General features: G+C 42.7%; 1 protein-coding gene across 2 annotated transcripts in view; it reads right to left on the bottom strand.

Moving 5' to 3' along the window:
- Nucleotides 1–21541, bottom strand: part of LOC115140704 (succinyl-CoA:3-ketoacid coenzyme A transferase 1, mitochondrial-like) — a 178364-nt gene extending 156823 nt beyond the window's left edge. The window contains exons 1-7 of one of the 2 annotated variants that reach the window (XM_065026803.1): nucleotides 21327–21541; nucleotides 18578–18680; nucleotides 14911–15001; nucleotides 6914–7049; nucleotides 6617–6766; nucleotides 4636–4742; nucleotides 1619–1679 (exon numbers count right to left, since the gene is read on the bottom strand). In XM_065026803.1, the coding sequence (XP_064882875.1) occupies nucleotides 1619–1679; nucleotides 4636–4742; nucleotides 6617–6766; nucleotides 6914–7049; nucleotides 14911–15001; nucleotides 18578–18680; nucleotides 21327–21428 (750 nt within the window). In that variant the 5' untranslated portion in view covers nucleotides 21429–21541. The remainder of the gene's footprint in view (nucleotides 1–1618; nucleotides 1680–4635; nucleotides 4743–6616; nucleotides 6767–6913; nucleotides 7050–14910; nucleotides 15002–18577; nucleotides 18681–21326) is intronic. The other variant, XM_065026802.1, reaches the window with a different exon arrangement.
- Between the last annotated feature and the right edge of the window lie 2959 nt (nucleotides 21542–24500).

The raw sequence follows: 24500 nt of genomic DNA, 5'->3' as shown, positions 1-24500 counted from the left end.
GCTGGTGGTTTATATCTCCACAGAGCAGAGGGTGGGGGGCTGGTGGTTTATATCTCCACAGAGCAGAGGGTGGGGGCTGGTGGTTTATATCTCCACAGAGCAGAGGGTGGGGGGGGTGGTTTATATCTCCACAAAGCAGAGGGTGGGGGTAGTGGTTTATATCTCCACAGAGCAGAGGGTGGGGGTAGTGGTTTATATCTCCACAAAGCAGAGGGTGGGGGGCTGGTGGTTTATATCTCCACACAGACAACGGGGGGGTTAGTGGTTTATATCTCCACAAAGCAGAGGGTGGGGGGCTGGTGGTTTATATCTTCACAGAGCAGAGGGTGGGGGGGGTTATATCTCCACAGAGCAGAGGATGGGGGGTAGTGGTTTATATCTCCACAAAGCAGAGGGTGGGGGGCTGGTGGTTTATATCTCCACAGAGCAGAGGGTGGGGGCTGGTGGTTTATATATCCACAGAGATGAGGGTCGGGGGTAGTGGTTTATATCTCCACAGAGCAGAGGGTGGGGGCTGGTGGTTTATATATCCACAGAGATGAGGGTCGGGGGTAGTGGTTTATAACTCCACAGAGCAGGGGGGGGGTGGTTTACATCTCCACAGAGACGGGTGGAGGGGGCTGGTGGTTTACATCTCTACAGAGCAGAGCATGGGGGGGGGGTTATATCTCAAAAGGCTAAAATGCTGAGTCTCTGGCGATTCATGTCAGCCATCGTAAGTTTGGTGATGGGGGTGACAGCCAGTTTATAGCCAGTCTGGGGCTGGAGGATGATCAATGTGCTCAGGGCAAGCTGCCATAAACGACCCAGAGAGCAGTAATGTCACCACACAAAGCCCCAACCCAGTCTGCATCACACTGATGGAGAGAGAGGCCAGACAACAGAAACAGTACCTAAACGCTTTTGCACAGTGCCCCCCTCCATTAAGGTCTCTCGAAGTGGCGCAGTAGTCGAAGGCATTGCATCTCAGTGCAAGAGGCATCACTACAGTCCCTGGTTCAATTCCAGGCTGTAACTGACTTGCCTAGTTAAATAAAGGTTCAACTAAAACATTAACAAAATACTTTCATTACTTTTTTTACCTTTTACAAAAATTATGGTTTTTAAAATAATTGTCATGACCAGCAATGTTTCTAAGGACAACCCAGTCTTAAGCCACGACCTCAGAAGGACTGGCTGAGAGCCACCATGTGGTAATCACTGGACTCGACCACATAACATTGTGACCCCCAAAAGTGGATATAATACCAGCAGACTGAGCCAACTTGTATCATCTAGACTTTCCATCAGGCCATCCAAATGAGGCAGTAGTCATATTACTGGTTTCTCATTGTCTACCACAAATCTTTCTCTCTTTGTTTCTCTATTCAATTCAGCAGACTTTATTGACATGGCCAGTTAAATAACTTGCATTGTCAAAATACACGTATAACAACAGTAGTGGGACTAACAGCAATAAGACATCAACAATAATAATAGTAGCAGTAGTATTAGTGGAAATGGTATTACTATTAACAGCAACAACAATAGCTCTCCCTCTGTGCTGTTAAGACAGCAGAGCAGTACCATAGACAGGGGAGGGGGAAAGGGGGCTGGAGTGCAGGGACATGGCACATACCTCTACGATGGTGACTTTGGCTGCCTTGCACATGGGCTGGTTGAAGTTCCTAGCTGTTTTCCTAGACACACACACAGAGAGAGAGAGACGACCTTAGCTCACAATAGTGCTGCACGGTATACAAAACCTCTGTACTTTATCAATACTCGAACATGAAAAACTTTTCAGCACGATCATTTTTGATACATTCGGTACTTCTGTCAAATGTGTCAAGTCATATAAGGATTTAGAGGATGGAGTCTGTCTAGTAATTTGTCTGAATCTCCTCAAGGGGGCAGTAATAAACTACTAAATTACTAGCGCTTGTAGCTGACACCGCAGGCCCCTTTTACATTTACATTTAAGTCATTTAGCAGACGCTCTTATCCAGAGCGACTTACAAATTGGTGCATTCACCTTTTGAGAAGCAAGCAGAAACGTCATACCTCCACGCCAGCAACTTGTTGATAAAACTGGCTGTAGAAGCCAACAATGGGAATAGTTTGATTTCAGAGCAGACGAGGACCAGCCCAACAAAACCAATTAAGCAAAATGTGTTCCAAAATAGTGCAGTGCAAGGGAGGCTTAGTTCCAAAATAACATGAAGAAGCTATTTTATGACATTTGCATTGTAACATTGTCATTATTTTACTAAATTTGAAAAATGAAAAAATTGTAACAATGACGAACATACACTGAGTGTACAAAACATTAGGAACACCTAATGTGCTCTTTCCATGACAGACTTAGCAGGTGAAAGATATGATCCCTTATTGTTGTCACTTGTTAAATCCACTTTAATCAGTGTAGACGAAGGTGAGAAGACAGGTTAAATAAGGATGTTTAAGCCTTGAGACATTTGAGAGCTGGATTGTGTATGTGCGCCATTTAGAGGGTGAATGGGCAAGATAAAAATTGTAAGTGCCTTTGACGGGGTATGGTAGTAGGTGCAACGCTGCTGGATTTTACACACAACAGTTTTCTGTGTGTATCAAGAATGGTCCACCACCCAAAGGACATCCAGACAACTTGACACAACTGTGGGAAACATAGAATGCTTTTGCATTACTGTGGAATGCTTTTGACACATTGTAGAGTCCTTGCCCTGTCGAATTGAGGCTGTTCTGAGTGAAAAAGTGGGGGTGCAGCTCAATATAAGGAGGGTGTTCTTAATGTTTTGTACACTCAGTGTAGACAATTCAGAAAGGCGCTTCAAAGTGTTTGTATGTCGTTTTGGAACTAAAGTATTCATTTATTTAATTAAAATGATTTAGCTGTAATGAATCCTAGGTCTAATGAATGCCATTTGACCCAATATTAGGACCATAGATGAGCAAATTAACCCCAATATGTATCAAATGACATTTTAAAAACAGTTTTGTCTGCTCAGTCTCTGACATGGTTTTGCATAAGGAACATTTTAGGTATTCTTCTACTATTTGATATGGTGTTTTATTTTTACATGAAATTGAATATAGAATATATTTTATTTGTTCTACCAGTTAACAACATTATGTTAAAAAAAAATAAAGCTGAATAGTTATTCTGTGACTTTAGCTAATACGCATTTTTTTGTTGCTGTGGTATCATTTCGGTACCGAGTATCGTTTTGGTATCATGATACTAAACCTGGTATCAGTAGAAGTCAAAAATCAGGTTTCGTCCAACACTCGCTCACAATTGATGGATTCTGGGTTCTGACTTCTAAAATGGGAAATAGGGTTAATTATCAGGTATCCTACTGAAATATTGGGTGAAATGGTTTAGAGGGTAGGAGGAAGGTATATGGCTTGGAATGTACTGAGTGTAGGGAAAACGATCACGTGGCAGGCATTGATAAGGGGAAAGAGATGTGGATTATTGATGAAGGGGGTTGAGGTCAGGTTGGTCACGTTAAAGGAGAAGGAAAGGTTAATTGCCCGCGTCACTTAATTTCCTGCCTAGCAACAGAGATGTAGTGTATGAAGAGAAAGAGGAGATTCCACCCCAAATTGGGGTACAAATACCACCACGATTGGAAAATGTGTTTTGGTCGGTTCAGCTGTTCGACCCTCTGGATGAATAAACTTGGTTTGAGCTCTCATAGTGTCCGTCAAGTTATTTTTCTGATAATTAGAATCTAACACAATCATTCATCTCAAATAAAATTGCATTTGTCACATGCTGCGAATATAACAGGTGTAAACCTTACAGTGAAATGCGTACTTACAAGCAACAGGCTACAAGGGAGCAATACAACAGCGACAGCATTAACATAGAGCAATCATGCGATGTTCTCTTTTTCAAATAAGCAACCATTGTTTCAACACTGCCAGTCTTTGCCTGTGAAGTCAAAGGGGATTGTTAGTTGGAAAGCAAATACTGCACCCCTGTGGTGACAAATTGAATTGCATTTACTAGGACATTTTCAGTGTACAGGAGTGTAATTATTCACAGGTTTGAATGCAAGGTTGTAAACAAAACAAACAACAATATGGGTCCGTTTTCATATGTGGACAGAGTGAATGTTCTTCTCACATCCTGACAGACAAGCGAACTAAGAAAAAAGGCAATTTCAGTCAGACCTAATTTCTGGAGAATGTTCAATCTCTATTGACTGTCTATTGTCAATATCTTAATTCAGTCACTGAGCTTAAAGGCTTGTATCTCCTACCATCAATCAATCTGGCACAGAGCCAAGCGACCTGCAGGCCCGACTGCTGCTTATTGTGGTAACATCACAAAGTGATTAGAAAGGGTTCAACCTGACCTGGCGAAAGCAGTGATCTAAATCACAGTGACTTGGGTAAATGTGTGTTAAATGTTTATTCCCACAACACTATTATCATGGCTAATAGCCGTAATGATGCACCCAGTCTCTTCAGCAGCATTACAGTCTTAGCGACAGCAGATTTTCTAAGGGGTACATGAGCTCCTGAGGTCATAATAAATGGTACCCTATGCTTTGTGCAGGGATTCAAGGAGTAGGATGGAGTAAGCTGCCCTGATATCAGGTAATTTTTAGATTGACAGACACAGGTGAATGTAATGGTAGCTACCTGAAGATGATGTTCCCGGCCTTGTCAGCCTTCCAGGCCTTGACCAGAGCAAAGTCTCCAGTGATGGCCTTCTCCATGATGTAATGCCTGCCATTAAACTCCCGCACCTGCCGAACAATGACATAGCAAGCCATTCAAGAGACAGGACCAGAAGACAGCTGGATATGACAGCACGTCGTGTGTGTTTGTAAAGCTAACGGTGTGCCATTTCAGTATGTGTTAATAATAGCAGTCAGAGATGGAGGCGTGTCTTTGTGTCACACGGTGGTGAATGTCAAGAATCAAAAATCCCACGTTAACATATGTAGCTTAAGAAACAAGGTTCATTAAATCAATAATTTGCTAGATGACAATCATATTCTGACAATCTCTGAAACTCACTTAGATAATACCTTTGATGATACAGTGTTAGCAATACATGGTTATAAGACCTACAGAAAAGCCAACGGTGGAGGTGTGGCTGTTTACATTCAGCACCAGCACAAGCTTTGAGAGGATCTAATGTTAAATACTGTTGAAGTAATATGGCTACAGGTTCATCTGCCTCACCTAAAGCCCATTCTTGTGATAAGCTGCTATAGTCCACCAAGTGCAAACAGTCAGTATTTGGATAACATGTGTGAAATGCTTGATAATGTATGTGAACTCAATAAAGAGCTATATTTTCTTTGTGATTTAAATATTGACTGGCTTTCATCAGGCTGCCCACTCAAGAAAAAGCTTCAAACTGTAATTAGTGCATGCAACCTGGTCAGGTTATCAACCAACCTACCAGGGTAGTTACAAACAGCACAGGAATGAAGTCATCAACATTTATTGATCACATCTTTCCTAATGCTGCAGAAATTTGTTTGAAAGCAGTATACAAATCCATCGGATGTAGTGATCACAATAGTAGCCATATTGGCAAACGTACTGCAAATTAAGAAATCATGTGACTAAACCAAATAAAAAGAAACTACACTATGAAACAAAGATCAATTACATAAAGAATGATAGTCAAATGCTTTGCCGCACCTTAAAGCAAATTTTGGGCAAAAAGGCAAACTCCGCTCCATCATTCATTGAATCAGATGGCTTATTCATCACAAAACCCACTGATATTGCCAACTACTTTAATGATTTTTTCATTGGTAAAATTAGCAAATGCAGGCATGACAAAACCCAGCCAAGAATATCTGACCAAATTATGAAAGACAAGCATTGTAATTTAGAATTCCGTAAAGTAAGTGTGGAAGAGGAGAAAACATTGTTGTCTATTAACAACTGACAAGCCCCTGAGGTCTGACAACTTAGATGGAAAATGACTGAGGATAATAGCAGATGATACTGCCACTTCGATTTGCCATATATTAAATTTAATCCTACTAGAAAGTGTGTGCCCTCGGGCCTGGAGGGAAACAAAAGTTATTTCCCTATCCAAGGATAGTAAGGCCCCCTTTACTGGCTCAAATTGCCAATCAATCAGCCTGTTACCAACCCTTTGTAAACTTTTTTTTTTAAATGTGTTTGACCAGATACAATGCTATTTTACAGTAAACAAATTGACAACAGACTTTCAGCACGCTTATACAGAAGGACATTCAACAAGCACAGCAGGTGCACAAATGACTGATGATTGGCTGAGAGAAATTGATGATAAAAAAAATTGTGGGCTGTTTGGTTAGACAAAAAAACGTATGTGTTATGGATTTACACCCGCTGCTATATTGTGGAAAAAAGAGTTACCTGTCTAACAGAACACAGATCGCTTTCTTTAATGGACGCAACACTCCAACATAATCCAGGTAGAATCAGGAATTCCCCAGGGTAGCTGTCTAGGCCCCAAAAATCTTCACTAATGACATGGCACTGGCTTTGAGTAAAGCCAGCATGTCTATGTATCCGAATGACTCAACACGTCACAGGAACTAACTGGGGATGCCTAATAAATACAAATGTGGTGCTAGAAACAACATGGTGGAAGAGGATGGGGTCTGACCTCTCTCTGTTCGCTGGCGATGGCGATAGTTCCGTCTTTGTTGTATTTGATGGGGGAGCCGCCCTCCTGGATGAGGGTACCGTAGCCTGTAGCCGTGAAGAAAGCAGGAACACCCGCACCCCCTGCTCTGATCCTCTCTGCTAGGGTACCCTGGAGGACAGAGGTCATCAATGGCATCATTACTCAAAATCACTGAACCTGGACATTCAAAACCTCCACCACTAATGCATCTCACTCCCAATAAGTAGAATGGGAAAACTATCAAAGGCATGAAGTGTGCGTTCCCTTGCGTGTTACCTGTGGGGTTAGCTCCACCTCCAGCTCCCCAGACAGGTACTGCCTCTCAAACTCAACGTTCTCTCCCACATAGGAGGAGATCATCCTCTTGATCTGTTTGGTCTGTAGGAGCAGACCAAGCCCAAAGTTATCCACCCTGCAGGGAGACAGGACAAGTTACTACACAGGTTACTATGCACAGGTTACTAAGCACACACAAACACAGTATTGCAACAAAAAAAGGTTTGTTGTGTTATTCATGGTCTAGCTACTCTGGTGTTTACACCTCAATGAATAAGCTACTGTGGTGTGGATGTGTCCAGCTCAGTGAATAAGCTACTGTGGTGTGGATGTGTCCAGCTCAGTGAATAAGCTACTGTGGTGTGGATGTGTCCAGCTCAGTGAATAAGCTACTGTGGTGTGGATGTGTCCAGCTCAGTGAATAAGCTACTGTGGTGTGGATGTGTCCAGCTCAGTGAATAAGCTACTGTGGTGTGGATGTGTCCAGCTCAGTGAATAAGCTACTGTGGTGTGGATGTGTCCAGCTCAGTGAATAAGCTACTGTGGTGTGGATGTGTCCAGCTCAGTGAATAAGCTACTGTGGTGTTGTTGTTGTTTCCGGCTCAGTGAATAAGCTACTGTGGTGTTGTTGTTGTTTCCGGCTCAGTGAATAAGCTACTGTGGTGTGGATGTGTCCAGCTCAGTGAATAAGCTACTGTGATGTGGATGTGTCCAGCTCAGTGAATAAGCTACTGTGGTGTGGATGTGTCCAGCTCAGTGAATAAGCTACTGTGGTGTGGATGTGTCCAGCTCAGTGAATAAGCTACTGTGGTGTGGATGTGTCCAGCTCAGTGAATAAGCTACTGTGGTGTGGATGTGTCCAGCTCAGTGAATAAGCTACTGTGGTGTGGATGTGTCCAGCTCAGTGAATAAGCTACTGTGGTGTGGATGTGTCCAGCTCAGTGAATAAGCTACTGTGGTGTGGATGTGTCCAGCTCAGTGAATAAGCTACTGTGGTGTGGATGTGTCCAGCTCAGTGAATAAGCTACTGTGGTGTGGATGTGTCCAGCTCAGTGAATAAGCTATTGTGGTGTGGATGTGTCCAGCTCAGTGAATAAGCTACTGTGGTGTGGATGTGTCCAGCTCAGTGAATAAGCTACTGTGGTGTGGATGTGTCCAGCTCAGTGAATAAGCTACTGTGGTGTGGATGTGTCCAGCTCAGTGAATAAGCTACTGTGGTGTGGTGGATGTGTCCAGCTCAGTGAATAAGCTACTGTGGTGTGGATGTGTCCAGCTCAGTGAATAAGCTACTGTGGTGTGGATGTGTCCAGCTCAGTGAATAAGCTACTGTGATGTGGATGTGTCCAGCTCAGTGAATAAGCTACTGTGATGTGGATGTGTCCAGCTCAGTGAATAAGCTACTGTGGTGTGGATGTGTCCAGCTCAGTGAATAAGCTACTGTGGATGTGTCCAGCTCAGTGAATAAGCTACTGTGATGTGGATGTGTCCAGCTCAGTGAATAAGCTACTGTGGTGTGGATGTGTCCAGCTCAGTGAATAAGCTACTGTGGTGTTGTTGTTGTTTCCCGGCTCAGTGAATAAGCTACTGTGGTGTGGATGTGTCCAGCTCAGTGAATAAGCTACTGTGGTGTGGATGTGTCCAGCTCAGTGAATAAGCTACTGTGGTGTTGTTGTTGTTTCCCGGCTCAGTGAATAAGCTACTGTGGTGTGGATGTGTCAGCTCAGTGAATAAGCTACTGTGGTGTTGTTGTTGTTTCCCGGCTCAGTGAATAAGCTACTGTGAATGTTAACCAAGTGCAACGATCTAGTAAAACATCCTAAAATTTGATTTCAGTTATGAATCTGTCTGCAAAGTGAAAAAGCAGAGCAATGGAGAGGGAATGCATACAATGAACCTACAGTATGCATTCCCTCTCTCCCTCCCACTGTAGAGTTTATTCCCTTCTCATCTTTCTTCAACTCTCTCCTTCCCCCTCTTTTTATCCCTTCCTTTAATCCATTATGTATTGTACAGGGCTCACATTACTCCAAAATGGTTACTTAAGGTCACAGGAAGAGGAGGAGGAGGAGGAGCACCAGACCTCTCTCTGACAGGCAGCTAAGCCACAACCATACACAGATACAGAGACACACTGAAACAGCTGGACTTATGCAGGCAAGGCATAACAAGGTCACTTGAGTTTATACTAGGATTGCTTCTTCCATTCTAAGATATAACGAAACATGATCCATCATAAGTGGTTTGGTTGTTGGACGACTTCAGATAGTTAAATTTTTCCCACTTCAATGGTCTTTGCGAGTTGAAAGACTGGAGTGAGCTACTGCTATACGCTGAGTCGGTGAGCGAGTTTATTAGCAAGTGCATCGGTGATGTTGTACCCACAGCGTTTATTAAAACATTCCCCAACCAGAAACCGTGGATTGATGGCAGCATTCGCACGAAACTGAAAGAGCAAACAACTGCTTATAATCAGGGCAAGGTGACCGGAAACATGACCGAATACAAACAGTGTAGCTATACCCTCCGCAAGGCAATCAAACAAGCTAAGCGTCAGTATAGAGACAAAGTAGAGTCACAATTCAACGGCTCAGACACGAGAGGTATGTGGTATGTCTACAGTCAATCACGGATTACAAAAAGAAAACCAGCCCCGTCGTGGACCAGGATGTCTTGTTCCCAGACAGACTAAACAACTTCTTTGCTCGCTTTGAGGACAATACAGTGCTACTGACACGGCCCGCTACCAAAACCTGTGGACTCTCCTTCACTGCAGCCGACGTGAGTAAAACATTTTTAAAAGTGTTAACCCTTGCAAGGCTGCAGGCCCAGGCGGCATCCCCAGACCAGCTGGCTGGTATGTTTACGGAAATATTCAATCAATTCTTATCCCAGTCTGCTGTTCCCACATGCTTCAAGAGGGCCACCATTGTTCCTGTTCCCAAGAAAGCAAAGGTACCTGAGATAAACGACTACAGCCCTGTAGCACTCACTTCCGTCATCATGAAGTGCTTTGAGAGGACCATATCACCTGCACCCTACCTGACACCCTAGACTCACACCAATTTGCTTACCGCCCCAATAGGTCCACAGACGACACAATCGCAACCACACTGCCCTAACGCATCTGGACAAGAGGAATACCTATGTGAGAATGCTGTTCATCGACTACAGCTCAGCATTTCACACCATAGTACCTTCCAAACTCGTCATCAAGCTCGAGACCCTGGGTCTCGACCCCGCCCTGTGCAACTGGGTACTGGACTTCTTGACGGGCCGCCCCCAGGTGGTGAGGGTAGGTAACAACATCTCCACTCCGCTGATCTTCAACACTGGGGCCCCACAAGGGTGAGTTCTGAGTCCTCTCCTGTACTCCATGTTCACTAACGACTGTGTGGCCATGCACGCCTCCAACTCAATCATGAAGTTTGCAGACGACACTACAGTGGTTGATTACCAACAATGACGAGACGGCCTACAGGGAGGAGGTGAGGGCCCTCGGAGTGTGGTGTCAGGAAAATAACCTCCCACTCAACGTCAACAAAACAAAGGAGATGATCGTGGACTTCAGGAAACAGCAGAGGGAGCACCCCCCTATCCACATCGACGGGACAGTAGTGGAGAGGGTAGTAAGTTTTAAGTTCCTTGGCATACACATCACGGACAAACTGAATTGGTCCACCCACACAGACAGCGTGGTGAAGAAGGCGCAGCAGCGCCTCTTCAACCTCAGGAGGCTGAAGAAATTTGGCTCGTCACCTAAAACACTCAAACTTTTACAGATGCACAATCGAGAGCATCCTGTCGGGCTGTATCGCCGCCTGGTACGGCAACTGCTCCGCCCACAACCGTAAGGCCTTCCAGAGGGTAGCGAGGTCTGCACAATGCCTCACCGGGGGCAAACTACCTGCCCTCCAGGACACCTACACCACCCGATGTCATAGGTTGGCCATAAAGATCATCAAGGACAACAACCACCCGAGCCACTGCCTGTTCACCCCGCTATCATCCAGGAGGCGAGGTCAGTACAGGTGCATCAAAGCAGGGACAGAGAGACTGAAAGACAGCTTCTATCTCAAGGCCATCCAACTGTTAAACAGCCACCACTAACATTGAGTGGCTGCTGCCAACACACTGACTCAACTCCAGCTACTTTAATATTGGAAAAATGTATGTAAAAAATGTATCACTAGCCACGTTAAACAATGCCACTTCATATAATGTTTACATAATCTACATTACTCATCTCATATGTATATACTGTACTCTATACCATCTACTGCATCTTGCCTATGCCGTTCTGTACCATCACTCATTCATATATTTGTATGTACATATTCTTTCATTCCTTTACACTTGTGTATATAAGGTAGTTGTTGTGTAATTGTTAGGTTAGATTACTCGTTGGTTATTACTGCATTGTCAGAACTAGAAGCACAAGCATTTCGCTACACTCGCATTAACATCTGCTAACCATGTGTATGTGACAAATAACATTTGATTTGCTGTGAAGAGAGCAGTCACAATGGTTTACAAGGCTGCCTCAAGAGGGTATAGAAACTACCCAATTGCCAAGACGAAGAAAAGCTGGGGCTGCCACAATAGCCTCTGAGTGTTAGTCATTAACTAATGGAAGTGATCTGGGGTAAATAAAACAATGATGTTTAACTCCAGGTAGCAATGTGTCACCTGCCTTTCTTGTGCCTGTGTGGTGAAACTAAAGCTGGTCTAATCTCAACTGTTTCTCGACCCATATAAGCAGTTCACTAGAGACGATTAACAAGTGCAAGACAGAAGTGCATATATTGGCTTCATGAAACTCAAGACTACACTAAATAGTTCATTTAGGGATAATTAAGATGTATTCGTAATGAATGTGAAAACTTGTGCAAAATCATAGTCTACTAATCACATCTCTTTATTCTTACGATCAAATCTAGTAGGATAAAATATTTGGTGTGAGTTAAAGATCTCCCAGTCACGTTGCTAATGTTGGGGAAGGTTTGGGACTGGAAAGAACAGGCTTTGTCCTTCACACAACTTCTAGGTCAGCTTACTCACACCATCTAGGCCAAGAATGCTCAGAACACCAACAACACAGTTATCAAGTCCCGTGACACACACACACACACACACACACACACACACACACACACACATGTCCAATCAGCTTCACTTAGATATTGGACAATCATGTCTACTTTAGTTCAACTAATATAGACAAGTCAGCAGTATATTGCATGTCATATATATAAATAAAAGAGAGAGAGAGAGAGAGAGAGCTTTCTGCTCTTATCTTTTTATAATTTCCATATCAAACTGTGCAGAACAGGTGTACTCCTGTTTCTGAAATAGGGGAGTTTGAATGTGCAGCCCACAGCACACACTTCCAAATGAATCATTATCTCGAAATGTGGAGGAGCAATTTTCAAGAATAATCTATACTGGAGAAATGATAACCCCCACGCACAATGGTCTATGCAATCTTACATTCTGTACCTCCAATACAAGTCTGTTGACAGAGCTCAACAAACTAAACACAGTTGTTAAGAACTTGGTGTGCAGATGTTTAGACTGCTGTTTCATGCGGTACTGAGTATTTCACAGTATTCCTCAATCAGTTTACAAGCAGTTTACAAGCAGTTCACTCCACTCTAGCTGAAGAAATTAGATCAAAATGGACAGTGTTTTCAATCAAGGGCAGATGCTTCTGACTGCTCTTTCTTCAACACCTGGGCTGAACTTTCCAGTGTTTTACTTGCTATATTGTATTTACTTTGCCACCATGGCCTTTTTTGCCTTTACCTCCCTTCTCACCTAATTTGCTCACATTGTATATAGACTTGTTTTTTTTACGGTATTATTGACTGTATGTTTGTTTTACTCCATGTGTAACTCTGTGTCGTTGTATGTGTCGAACTGCTTTGCTTTATCTTGGCCAGGTCGCAATTGTAAATGAGAACTTGTTCTCAACTTGCTTACCTGGTTAAATAAAGGTGAAAAAAAAAAAAAATAAATAAAAACTCTAACCTTTCCTACAAAATAAAACACACTGTTTGAACAGTGCTGGCATGAATGTTTAGTGCTTACAACATCTTATGTCATTAACAGTGTGATGTGTCTGTTGTACAGTAACTCCATAAAAAGGTTATGGAGTGAGAGTAAAACAAAGTTCCCTCCAGTTGGCAAAGTGTCCTCCTATGAAAGCTCAGTGGGTTGCCCTAGTGCACACGAGAGGTTCCCGTCTCATATAACACCCTACATAAAGGATCCACTGTATCTGAGAGGGAGAGAAGGAGAGGGAGGGAGACACAGAGAGAAACAGAAAAACAGAGAGCAAGAGAAACAGAGAGGGAGAAGAGCATCAGTTCTCATGGTCCTATCATTTCTCTCGCTTCTCCTAAAGTTTCAGTGTTGAGATAATAGAAAAGATAATGACTCTTTCCAGAGTTATGTCGATAGCCTAAAAACCATTCACTCTCAGATTCCGGACGATTGTCTGACTAGTAGAAATGTCAAATGTCTAATCTGGGTCGAGTATAGGCCTGTAGCCTGACCTTAAAAAATCCAAAGGATTTTAACTCTAAAATGACTGGTTCTTCAGGTTTCTGTCAAAGAGATTAGGTATAGATAGATGCAAAGAAAGAGCTGCAGGGGAACAGTCAGTGGATGTTTGCACTCTGAAATTAAACCTGACAGCTAAGTATGACCAGGAAATTGTACCAAATACAAGCCAATGAAATCAGACAACGGCCTCAAACCAAATTAAATCACTTTACGGCCAAAGGATACACTGGGAGTTCACTTTCTTTTCATTTTCAATATTGTTTCTTGGGCATTCACTTTCTTTTTGTTGTTATATTATTTTATCCAGCTCCTGTGGCATGTCTGAGATGTGCTAAATGAATCTCTTTATAAACTAACACACTGAATACTGCTATTATTAGATTCACTGTCCCACAACTTTACATTACAGGTTGCCAGTCCCACGGATAGAGCAACATGAGTAGAGTGGCTAGAGCAACATGAGTAGAGTGGCTAGAGCAACATGAGTAGAGTATCTAGAGCAACATGAGTAGAGTGGCTAGAACAACATGAATGGCTAGAGCAACATGAGTAGAGTGGCTAGAGCAACATGAGTAGAGTGGCTAGAACAACATGAATGGCTAGAGCAACATGAGTAGAGTGGCTAGAGAAACATGTACATGTTTGAGAGAGACTCACCTTTCCATAGAAGGGTCATATTAGTGTGTAGCCCAAACTGTTCGGACACTACAGACAGAGGTTGACAGATCTGCAGTACCGATCTCAGACGAGTCCCGTGACGCTTTTGGAAGTCGTAGAACAAAACGGAGAATAATATTTTGTAGGCCAAACCGATCAGACGTTTCGTGAGAAGACCGATTTTCGGGATTAGTCTCATGGTCTGACAAACACCACTGTGGATCTGCCAGCCTTCACGGCAGATGCGGAAGGATGCGGTGGGTTAAGACCCATCCAATGCCACGGACATCAACTCTAGGGGGTTAACCATTAGGGGGGTAAAGCCTAAAACGGACTTTAGATCAGCAGGGCATCCCCCATGATCCCACGCAGGGCATCTTTACGAGAAACAGTTTAAAATGTTTGATACTATCATGGTTGGAGGCCTGTAATTTAAAACAGATTCTAACTAGCATTAGGAAACACAGGCATTTTCTTAACAGCAGTAAACGAGGGTCGAGATGGAAATTCAATCCATGGTTTTGGGTTACACACAGGCACCTGTATATAGACTCTCTTTTTTTCTACTGTGTTATTGACTTGTTAATTGTTTACTCCATGTGTAACTCTGTGTTGTCTGTTCACACTGCTATGCTTTATCTTGGCCAGGTCGCAGTTGCAAATGAGAACTTGTTCTCAACTAGCCTACCTGGTTAAATAAAGGTGAAATAAATCAAATAAAAACCTGCATGCAAACAGACACACACAGAGAGACAGACAGACACACACGCACTTACCCAGCATTGTTGCTGACAGCTGTAAGGCTCTTCACGCCAGTCTTTAATAAACTGTTGATAAGGTTCTCTGGAATACCACACAAACCAAACCCTGGAGAGAGAAACATAAATGTTTACAGTCATTTCTATTAATGACTTATTTTCCTTGGAAAATGACCCTGTATAGTTAGGCCTTCCTTACACAGAGTGGAAACAAGCACAAGCCCAATTCTATTATTATGACATATGGAATCTGTCATAGCATCCCAGTCTGTCGGGGGCAATGACGCAGAATGATTCAGACAGAGCAGCTAAAATTGAGAGCATGGTCCATTATCTAAGAACAGCAAACAAGGCAATGTGTGAATGAACATTTCTCCCACTGAGAAACAGTTTTTACAGAAAAACTACACTTGGATCATATAACACAAGTGTCTCCCTAGCCTAATTGTAGGAGATACACTACATTGCCAGGTCGCAATTGTAAATGTGAACTTGTTCTCAACTTGCCTACCTGGTTAAATAAAGGTGAAATAAAAAATGTAAAATGACCAACGGTATGTGGACACCTGCTCCTCGAACATCTCATTCCAAAATCATGGGCCTTAATATGGAGTTGGTTTCCCTTTTGCTGCTGTAACAGCTTTCACTCTTCTGGGAAGGCTTTCCATTACATGTTAGAACATTGCTGAGAGGACTTGCTTCCATTCAGCCACAAGAATATTAGTGAGGTCGGGCACTGATGTTGGGCCATTAGGCCTGGCTCACTGTCGGTGTTCCAAATGAATCCCAAAGGTGTTCGATGGGGTTGAGGTCAGGGCTCTGTGCAGGCCAGTCAAGTTCTTCTAAACCGATCTCGACAAACCATTTCTGTATGGACCTCGCTTTGTGCACGGGGTCATTGTCATGTTGAAACAGGAAAGGGCCTTCCCCAAACTGTTGCCGCAAAGTTGGAAGCACATAATCGTCTAGAACTAAGAAGCCTAGCCCGAACCATGAAAAACAGCCCCAGACCATTATTCCTCCTCCACCAAACTTTACTGTTGGTACTATGTATTGGGGCAGGTAGCGTTCTCCTGGCATCCGCCGAACCCAGATTCATCCGTTAGACTGACAGATGGTGAAGCATGATTCATCACTCAAGCATGTCCACTGCTCCAGAGTCCAAAGGCAGCGAGCTTTACACCACTCCAGCCGATGCTTAGCAATGTGCATGCTGATCTTAGGCTTGTGAGCGGCTGCTTGGTCATGGACACCTATTTCATGAAGGTCCCGATGAACAGTTCTTGTGCTGACGTTGCTTCCAGGCGTAGTTTGGAACTCGGTAGTGAGTGTTGCAACCGAGAACAGACGATTTTTACACGCTACGCACTTCAGCACTAGGGGGTCCCATTCTGTGAGCTTGTGTGGCCTACCACTTTGCGGCTGAGCCGCTGTTGCACCGAGTCATTTCCACTTCACAATAACAGCACTTACAGTTGATGGGCAGCTTTAGCAGGGCAGAAATTTGACGAACTGAATTGTTGGAAAGATGGCATCCTATGACGGTGCCACGTTAAAGTCACTGAGCTCTTCAGTAATGCCATTCCACTACCAATGTTTGTCTATGGAGATTGCATGCCTGTGTGCTCGATTGTATACATCTGTCAGCAACGGGTGTGGCTGAAATAGCCAAATCCACTCATTTAAAAGGATGTCCACATATTTATGTACATACAGTACCAGTCAAAAGTGTGGACACACCTACTCATTCAAGGGTTTTTCTTTATTTGTACCATTTTCTTTATTGTAGAATAATAGTAAAGTCATCAAAACTATACATATGGAACACATATGAAATCATGTAATAAGAAAAAAAGTGCTAAATCAAAATATATTTTTGATTCTTCAAAGTAACCACCCTTTGCCTTGATGACAGCTTTGCACACTCTAGGCATTCTCTCATCCAGCTTCATGAGGTAGTCATCTGGAATATATTTCAATGAACAGGTGTTCCTTGTTAAAAGTTAATTTATGGAATGTCTTAATGCGTTTGAGCCAATCAGTTGTGTTGTGACATGGTAGGGTTGGGTATACAGAAGATAATATGTACTTGGTCCTTTACCAAGTAAGGCTATGGCAAGAACAGCTCAAATAAGCAAAGAGAAATGACAGTCCATCATTACTTTAAGACACGAAAGTCAGTCAATACGGAACATTTCAATAACTTTTGCAGTAGCAAAAACCTTGAAGCGCTACAATGAAACAGGCTCTCATGAGGACCACCATGGGAAAGGAAGACCCAAAGTTACCTGTTGCAAAGGATAAGTTCATTAGAGTTACAAGACTCAGATATTGCAGCCCAAATAAATGCTTGACAGAGTTCAAGTAACAGACACATCTCAACATCAACTGTTCAGAGGATACTGTGTGAATCAGGCCTTCATGGTCGAATTGCTGCAAAGAAACCACTACTAAAGGACACCAAAAAGAAGAAGAGACTTGCTTGGGCCAAGAAACACGAGCAATGGACATTAGACCGTTGGAAATATGTCCTCTGTGTCTTTGTGAGACACTGTATATGTGGTTCCCACTGTGAAGCATGGAGGAGGAGGTGTGATGGTGCTTTGCTGGTGACACTGTCTGTGATTTATTTAGAATTCAAGGCACACTTAACCAGCATGGCTACCACAGCATTCTGCAGCGATACGACCTCATCTGGTTTGCGCTTAGTGGGACTATCATTTGTTTTTAAACAGGACAATGACCCAACACACATCCAGGCTGTGTAAGGGCTATTTGACCAAGAAGGAGATGGGGCTGTATCAGATGACCTGGCCTCCATAATCACCTGACCTCAACTCAATTGAGATGGTTTGGAATGAGTTGGACCGCAGAGTGAAGGAAAAGAAGCCAACAAGCGCTCAGCATATGTGGAAACTACTTCAAGACTGTTGAAAACGCATTCCAGGTGAAGCTGGTTGAGAGAATGCCAAGCGTGTGCAAAGCTGTCATCAAGGCAAAGGGTGGCTACTTTGAAGAATCTAAAATATATTTTGAGTTATATAACACTTTTGGTTACCACATGATTCCATATGTGTTATTTCATAGTTTTGATATCTTCACTATTATTCCACAATAAAGAAAATAGTGCGAATAAAGAAAAACGCTTGAATGAGTAGGTGTGTCCAACCTTTTGACTGGTACTGTATATGTGTGTGTTGATTGTGATCAGGTAGGTGTGTCCAACCTTTTGACTGGTACTGTATATGTGTGTGTTGAGTGTGATCAGGTAGGTGTCCTAACTTTTGACTGGTACAGTACTGTATAGTGCACGTATTAGAAATAACATAATATCCCCACTTTGCTCTCTGATAGGAGAGGTGAAATGTCCATCATTTTGCTTACACTCCTATCCAATTCTTATAAATCTTAGCCTAGCGGTTAAGAGCGTTTGTCCAGGATCGGAAGGTCACTGGTTCGAATCCCTGAGCCGACTAGGTGAAAAATCTGTTGACAAGCCCTTGGCATAGACACTTAACCCTAATTGCTTCTGTAAGTCGCTCTGGATAAGAGAATCTGCTAAATGACTAAAATGTACATGTAAATGTCAAGGCGTAAACAGTCTTCAGTGCTGCATTTGCAAGGCATCCCAGGGAAAAGCCCTTTCAGAGCCCACAGTGAAGTCTTCACTGTCTCCTGATCTTACCTCCCACTAGGATGGTGGCTCCACTGGGGATGTCCTTTACAGCCTCTGTGGGGTCTGTGTAGAACTGTGACTTTCTCTGACTGGAGGTGGAGAAGCCACACATCTGGGGGACACAGAGGAACAGTCCCACAGTTAGACAAACTCTGGCAGCATTCAATAATACTTTACCATATTCAGTACTCTTCTCACAGGTGGATTCACCTCCTCTCAGAATAAGATGTGTGCTGGGGAGTAGTGAAAAACAAAGATCCTGGAAATTCCACTCCGATCTTTCCACGGTAACGGAATGCCAAACAAAGTTTAACAAATCATACAACTCCGTGTACAAGCACTACTTTTTACAATTTACACTGAACATTTAACAAAAACACATTTACTTGAAGAACAGTGAAGATGCTAAGTTTGGTAACAGACGGACGGCAAAAACAGCACAATCCGATATTCTGTTACTAAACTTTGCATCTGCACTGTTCAAGTAAATGTGTTTTAGTTAAATGCTGTGTAAATTGTTAAAAGTAGTCCTTGTGCATAGAGTTCTATGGTTTGTTTAACTTTGCGATCATTGGATTTTGTTTGGCATACATTTCATTTTATACCGTTTTTTTAATCTTAGTTTCAGCATCACTCTGTTAACGTGGAATTTCCCCAGTGCTAGCATTCCATCACATATAAGGCTGTCGTGTCAAAATCAGCACTTCACATTGTGTGCAGTGAGATAAAAACCAACACCAAGAGTATAGAATGTATTCAGTTACAGCACAGAAAAGATGGACCAGGCAGGCAAAGTACAAGAAACAAAAGAGATATGTCCAGTTCACAACACTTTCTCAACTAGAGTAAGAGTAAGAGTGGCAAGCAGACGGTCTTGAACTGCTTGGATTGGAACTCTGCCAGGAAGCATATTCCTCCAGCTGAGACGTGGAGAGCAGACGGAGACCCTTTAACCTCATCAAGCCTTTCATTTTCTGCCATTAACCCACCATTCGCTCATCCTTTAACTCCTCTGATGTAGCTAATTATATCCACCGTACTGCACTAGTGTAGATGGAAGGTTCACTGGGGGAATGAGGCAGTCTGGTGGATCTGAGAATGTCCCTGACAAAACAACACCGTCCATTATAGGCTAGTTCTTCTAAGCTCTGATATTAGTGACGTGTAATCAACCTCTTGTTATAAATAGAATGAATAGGTCTGCAATCCCCCCTGATGTAGTTAACGCATTAGTCTGTATTAACCTATGACCAGTTTTAGTTTTCACCCATTTCACTCTATTATGATCCACCAAACTTTTGGGGAGGAACTATATTCTAGGTGGATTTGTGACCAAATATAAGATATGTCAAATAACTATTATGAACTAAGTGGCTTGATTTTGACCTCAGCTCATATAAAAATGAATTGTCAATAGCGAATCAGCAATTATGACCAATCAAGCCCGAGGAAAATGCTCCCAGAAGGAAAACATTTCACAAAATAGGCTTGACTGTTAACCTAGGAGCAGCATCTTGTATTTAGGCTGTAGTCTTGACCTAGACGGAACCTTTCAGGGCGATTAACGACCATTAGCTCTGTTTACTGTTATAACCTACAACAACTTATCTGAGGTCTGACTACAAACTGTACTGTGGCAACAAAGCCAAACAAAAGCAACTGCATAACATGTGACAAAAGGAGGTGAAAACATAACAATATAAAAGGATTCCTGCACACTGAGAGGCCAACTTCTATAGGTGAAGCAATGCACAATAAAATGTATTGAACAACACTAGCACGGCGTCAGACTGTAATTATCGAAACATTGAGGTGTGTACTGTGTATACCCTCCAATTCACTACTTCTAAAACCGAAATGCAAACACATGATTAAACAATACCCTTATCGGAGAACTGTGTACATTATTTTCTATTATACTACCTGTAGACTATACTTTACAGAGACTGTTCTGCACTGCATTTTTACATGTCTCTACTTCTGGCTGTCCTTAGTGCGCGTGACACGCAAAGGGTCCGAGGGAAGTGGGTTGCAACCTGCAGCGCAATGTCAATGACCAACATTCTTAGGCTTATGTGTGTTGCTATGTTGGTAAGGTGACTTCTTTACAGTTTAAAGGAGCATTGCGGAGAGAAAAAAAATATCGGTAGTCAACATCAATAACTTCCAAATATATTCACTAGATATGTTCCCCAATCGATCGTAATATATATATAGTTGGACCTTGGGGGTGAGCGAGTGTCTTCAATGGGAACTATCTACTGTAAACATAAAACACATAATACTGGCAAAACAAACAAATGGACACATTAAATTGAAATCCAAGGTCCCTTTCTCAGCCAAGGTCATGTGAGTTTTTATGGGTGACAGAGTAGTGTCTACTGCTAGCCACCATATGGGCTACTAAGATACCAGGACGGGAAATAGCTAACATGGATCATGGAATGGAAGCATCAGACATAACGAACATTTATGAAAGTGGTCGGTAGTGTTGAGGTATAACATAACGGATCAGTAGCCAAGTATACGCTGATCGTAGCCAACAGTAAATGCAAATGATGAATTTTGATTTCAATTGCATTTCAGAGAACAATTTAGGGGTTAAAATAGAAGGTGCCATATGACACATTCGCACTAACCTGACGTAGCAGGCTTAAAATAAACACTCGCACAAAAAAAGCAACGCTTCCCAATGTGTCTATCTAACTGGATGCATGTTTGTATTTGGTCTATTTCATTGGCGCATGTCGATACTAACCTTGTTCAAGGAATGGGTGAAGTTCAAATTGGGTATGCAGGTGGCAGATAGGTTTTTGAAGAATACAGTATCCGCTCGTGATAATATTTTAAGGGCCGCCATGTTTTTGAAGCTAACCAACAGGCTTTCCTAAATGATGAGCAATGTGAGGCTGCCGAGCGGTTGAGTTATGGCGTGCATGTGTGATCAGACTTTGCAGGAACTCACAGTCCCAGCTGGTAAAATGACACTAAAGCTAGAAGGAGAGGGGCGGGGCTAGGGGAGGACGATCAACGCGAGCAAAAGAGGCTCGGCTAGCTCATTATAATTTAACTGTTTCGCGGCTAGAGACGAGTCCGTAATATAAATACATATGTCCCCTTTTATATATATATATATATATATATATATGCCTCTCTCTTCCTCTCTAGATTTACCTGTTAATAGTTTTTTTTCAGCTGGACCTTGTTGACTACCTCACTCCATGGTGAAGGAAGTTTCTGATGAACTCCACCAACAGAGTGGAGCAGAGACCAGGTTTTGTGGAATTCAGCTCCAACGACATAGATTCGCCCAAGATCAATACCTTAAAATAAACTTTTAAAAAGTCCTCTCATTGTCAACTGCGTTTATTTTCAAAAAACTTAACATGTGTAAATATTTGTATTAACATAAGATTAATAACTTCTTGGTGACAGGGTGACAGTATTGAGTAGCTTGGATGAATAAGGTGCCCAGAGTAAACTGCCTGCTACTCTGTCCCAGATGCTAATATATGCATATTAGTATTGTTGGATATAAAACAATGTGAAGTTTCTAAAACTGTTTGAATGATGTCTGTGAGTATAACAGAACTCATATGGCAGGCGAAAATCTGAGAAAAATCCAACCAGGAATTGGGAAATCTGAGGTTTGTAGTTTTTCAACTCTTTGCCATTCCAATATAGTGTAAATGGGGTCATATTGCACTTCCCAAGGCTTCCACTATATGTCAACAGTCTTTAGAACTTTCAAGCTTCTACTGTGAAGTGGGGGCGAAAGAGAGGGGATTGAGCCAGGTGTCTGGCAGAGTGCCACAGGCTCTGACGCGCGGTCACGAGAAAGTTAGCTCTCGTTCCATTGCTTTTCTACAGACATAGGAATTCTCCGGTTGGAACATTATTGAAGATTTATGTTAAAGATCATCCTAAAGATTGATTCTATACTTAGTTTGACAAGTTTCTACGGGCTGTAACGGAACTTTTTGAACTTTTCGTCAGACGTTCAGCTGGACCTGGACGCGCGTTTGGATTTGTTTGCCAAACGCCCTAACAAAAGAAGCTATTTGGACATAAATGATGAACTTTATCGAACAAATAAAACATTTATTGTGGAACTGGGATTCCTGGGAGTGGATTTGGATGTAGATCATCAAAGGTAAGTGAATATTTATAATGCTATTTCTGACTAGTGTTTGCTACACAATATGGCGAATATCTTTTTGGCTGCTTTGTTGTCTGAAAGCTGTACTCAGATTATTGCATCGTTTGCTTTTTCCGTAGAGCTCTTTTGAAATCTGACACAGCGGTTGCATTAAGGAGAAGTATATCTCTAATTCCATGTATAACACTTGTATTTTCATCACCATGTATGATGACTATTTCTGTAAATTGATGTGGCTCTCTGCACTTTCACCGGATGTTTTAGAACTACTGAACGTGACACGTCAATGTAAAATGAGATTTCTTGATATAAATATGCACTTAATTGAACAAAACATACATGTATTGTGTAACATGAAGTCCTATGAGTGTCATCTGATGAAGATCATCAAAGGTTAGTGATTAATTTTATCTCTATTTGTGCTTTTTGTGACTCCTCTCTTTGGCTGGAAAAATGGCTGTGTTTTTCTGTGAGTTGGTGGTGACCTAACATAATCGTTTGTGGTGCATTTGCTGTAAAGCCTTTTTGAAATCAGACACTGTGGCTGGATTAACGAAAATGTTATCTTTAAAATTGTGTAAAATACGTGTATGCTTGAGGAATTTTAATTATGAGATTTTTGTTGTTTTGAATTTGGCGCCCTGCACTTTCACTGGCTGTTGGCGAGGTGGGACGCTACCCTCCCACATATTCCAGAGAGGTTTAAACAACATACATACACTGAACAAGTTCCACAGACATGTGACTAACAGAAATGGAATAATGTGTCCCTGAACAAAGGGGGAGGGGGGTCAAAATCCAAAGTATCAGTCCGTATCTGGTGTGGCTACCAGCTGCATTAGGTACTGCAGTGCATCTCCTCCTCATGGTCTGCACCAAAATTGCTGTGAAATGTTACCCCACTCTTCCACCAAAGTACCTGCAATTTCACAGACAATTCAGGGGGGAATGGCCCTAGCCCTCACCCTCCAATCCAACAGGTCCCAGACATGCTAAATGGGATCGTTGCTGGCCATGGCAGAACACTGACATTCCGGTCTTGCAGGAAATCACACGCAGAACGAGCAGTATGGCTGGTGGCATTGTCATGCTGGAAGGGTCATGTCAGGATGAGCCTGCAGGAAGGGTACCACATGAGGGAGGAGGATGTCTTCTCTGTAATGCACAGCGTTGAGAAAGCCTGCAATGATAAAAAGCTCAGTCTGATGCTGTGACACACCGCCCCAGACCATGACTGACTCTCCACCTCCAAAATCGATCCCGCTCCAGAGTACAGAACTCAGTGTAACGCTCATTCCTTCTAAGATAAACATTAATCCGACCATCAACCCTGGTGAGACATAGGCGATGTTGTTGCCCGTGATGTCTGGTGAGGACCTGCCTTACAACAGGCCTATAAGCCCTCAGTCCAGCCGCTCTCACCCTATTGCAGACAGTCTGATCACTGATGGAGGGATTGTGCGTTTCTGGTGTAACTCGGGCAGTTCTTGTTGCCTTCCTGTACCTGTCCTGCAGGTGTGATGTTCAGATGTACCGATCCTGTGTGGTTTTTTTTTACACGTGGTCTTCCACTGCGAGAACGACCAGCTGTCCATCCTGTCTCCCTGTAGCAATGTCTTAGGCCTCTCACAGTACGGACATTGCAATGTATTGCCCTGGCCACATCTGCAGTCCTCATGCCTCCTTGCAGCATGCCTAAGGCACATCCACACAGATGAGCAGGGACCCTGGGCATCTTTCTTTTTGTGTTTTTCAGAATCAGTTGAAAGGCCT

This window comes from Oncorhynchus nerka, linkage group LG13 (assembly GCF_034236695.1).
Source record: "Oncorhynchus nerka isolate Pitt River linkage group LG13, Oner_Uvic_2.0, whole genome shotgun sequence".
Lineage (NCBI taxonomy): Eukaryota > Metazoa > Chordata > Actinopteri > Salmoniformes > Salmonidae > Oncorhynchus > Oncorhynchus nerka.
The sequence above is the reverse complement of the archived record's forward strand: the minus strand, read 5'-3'. Positions and strand labels throughout refer to the sequence as shown.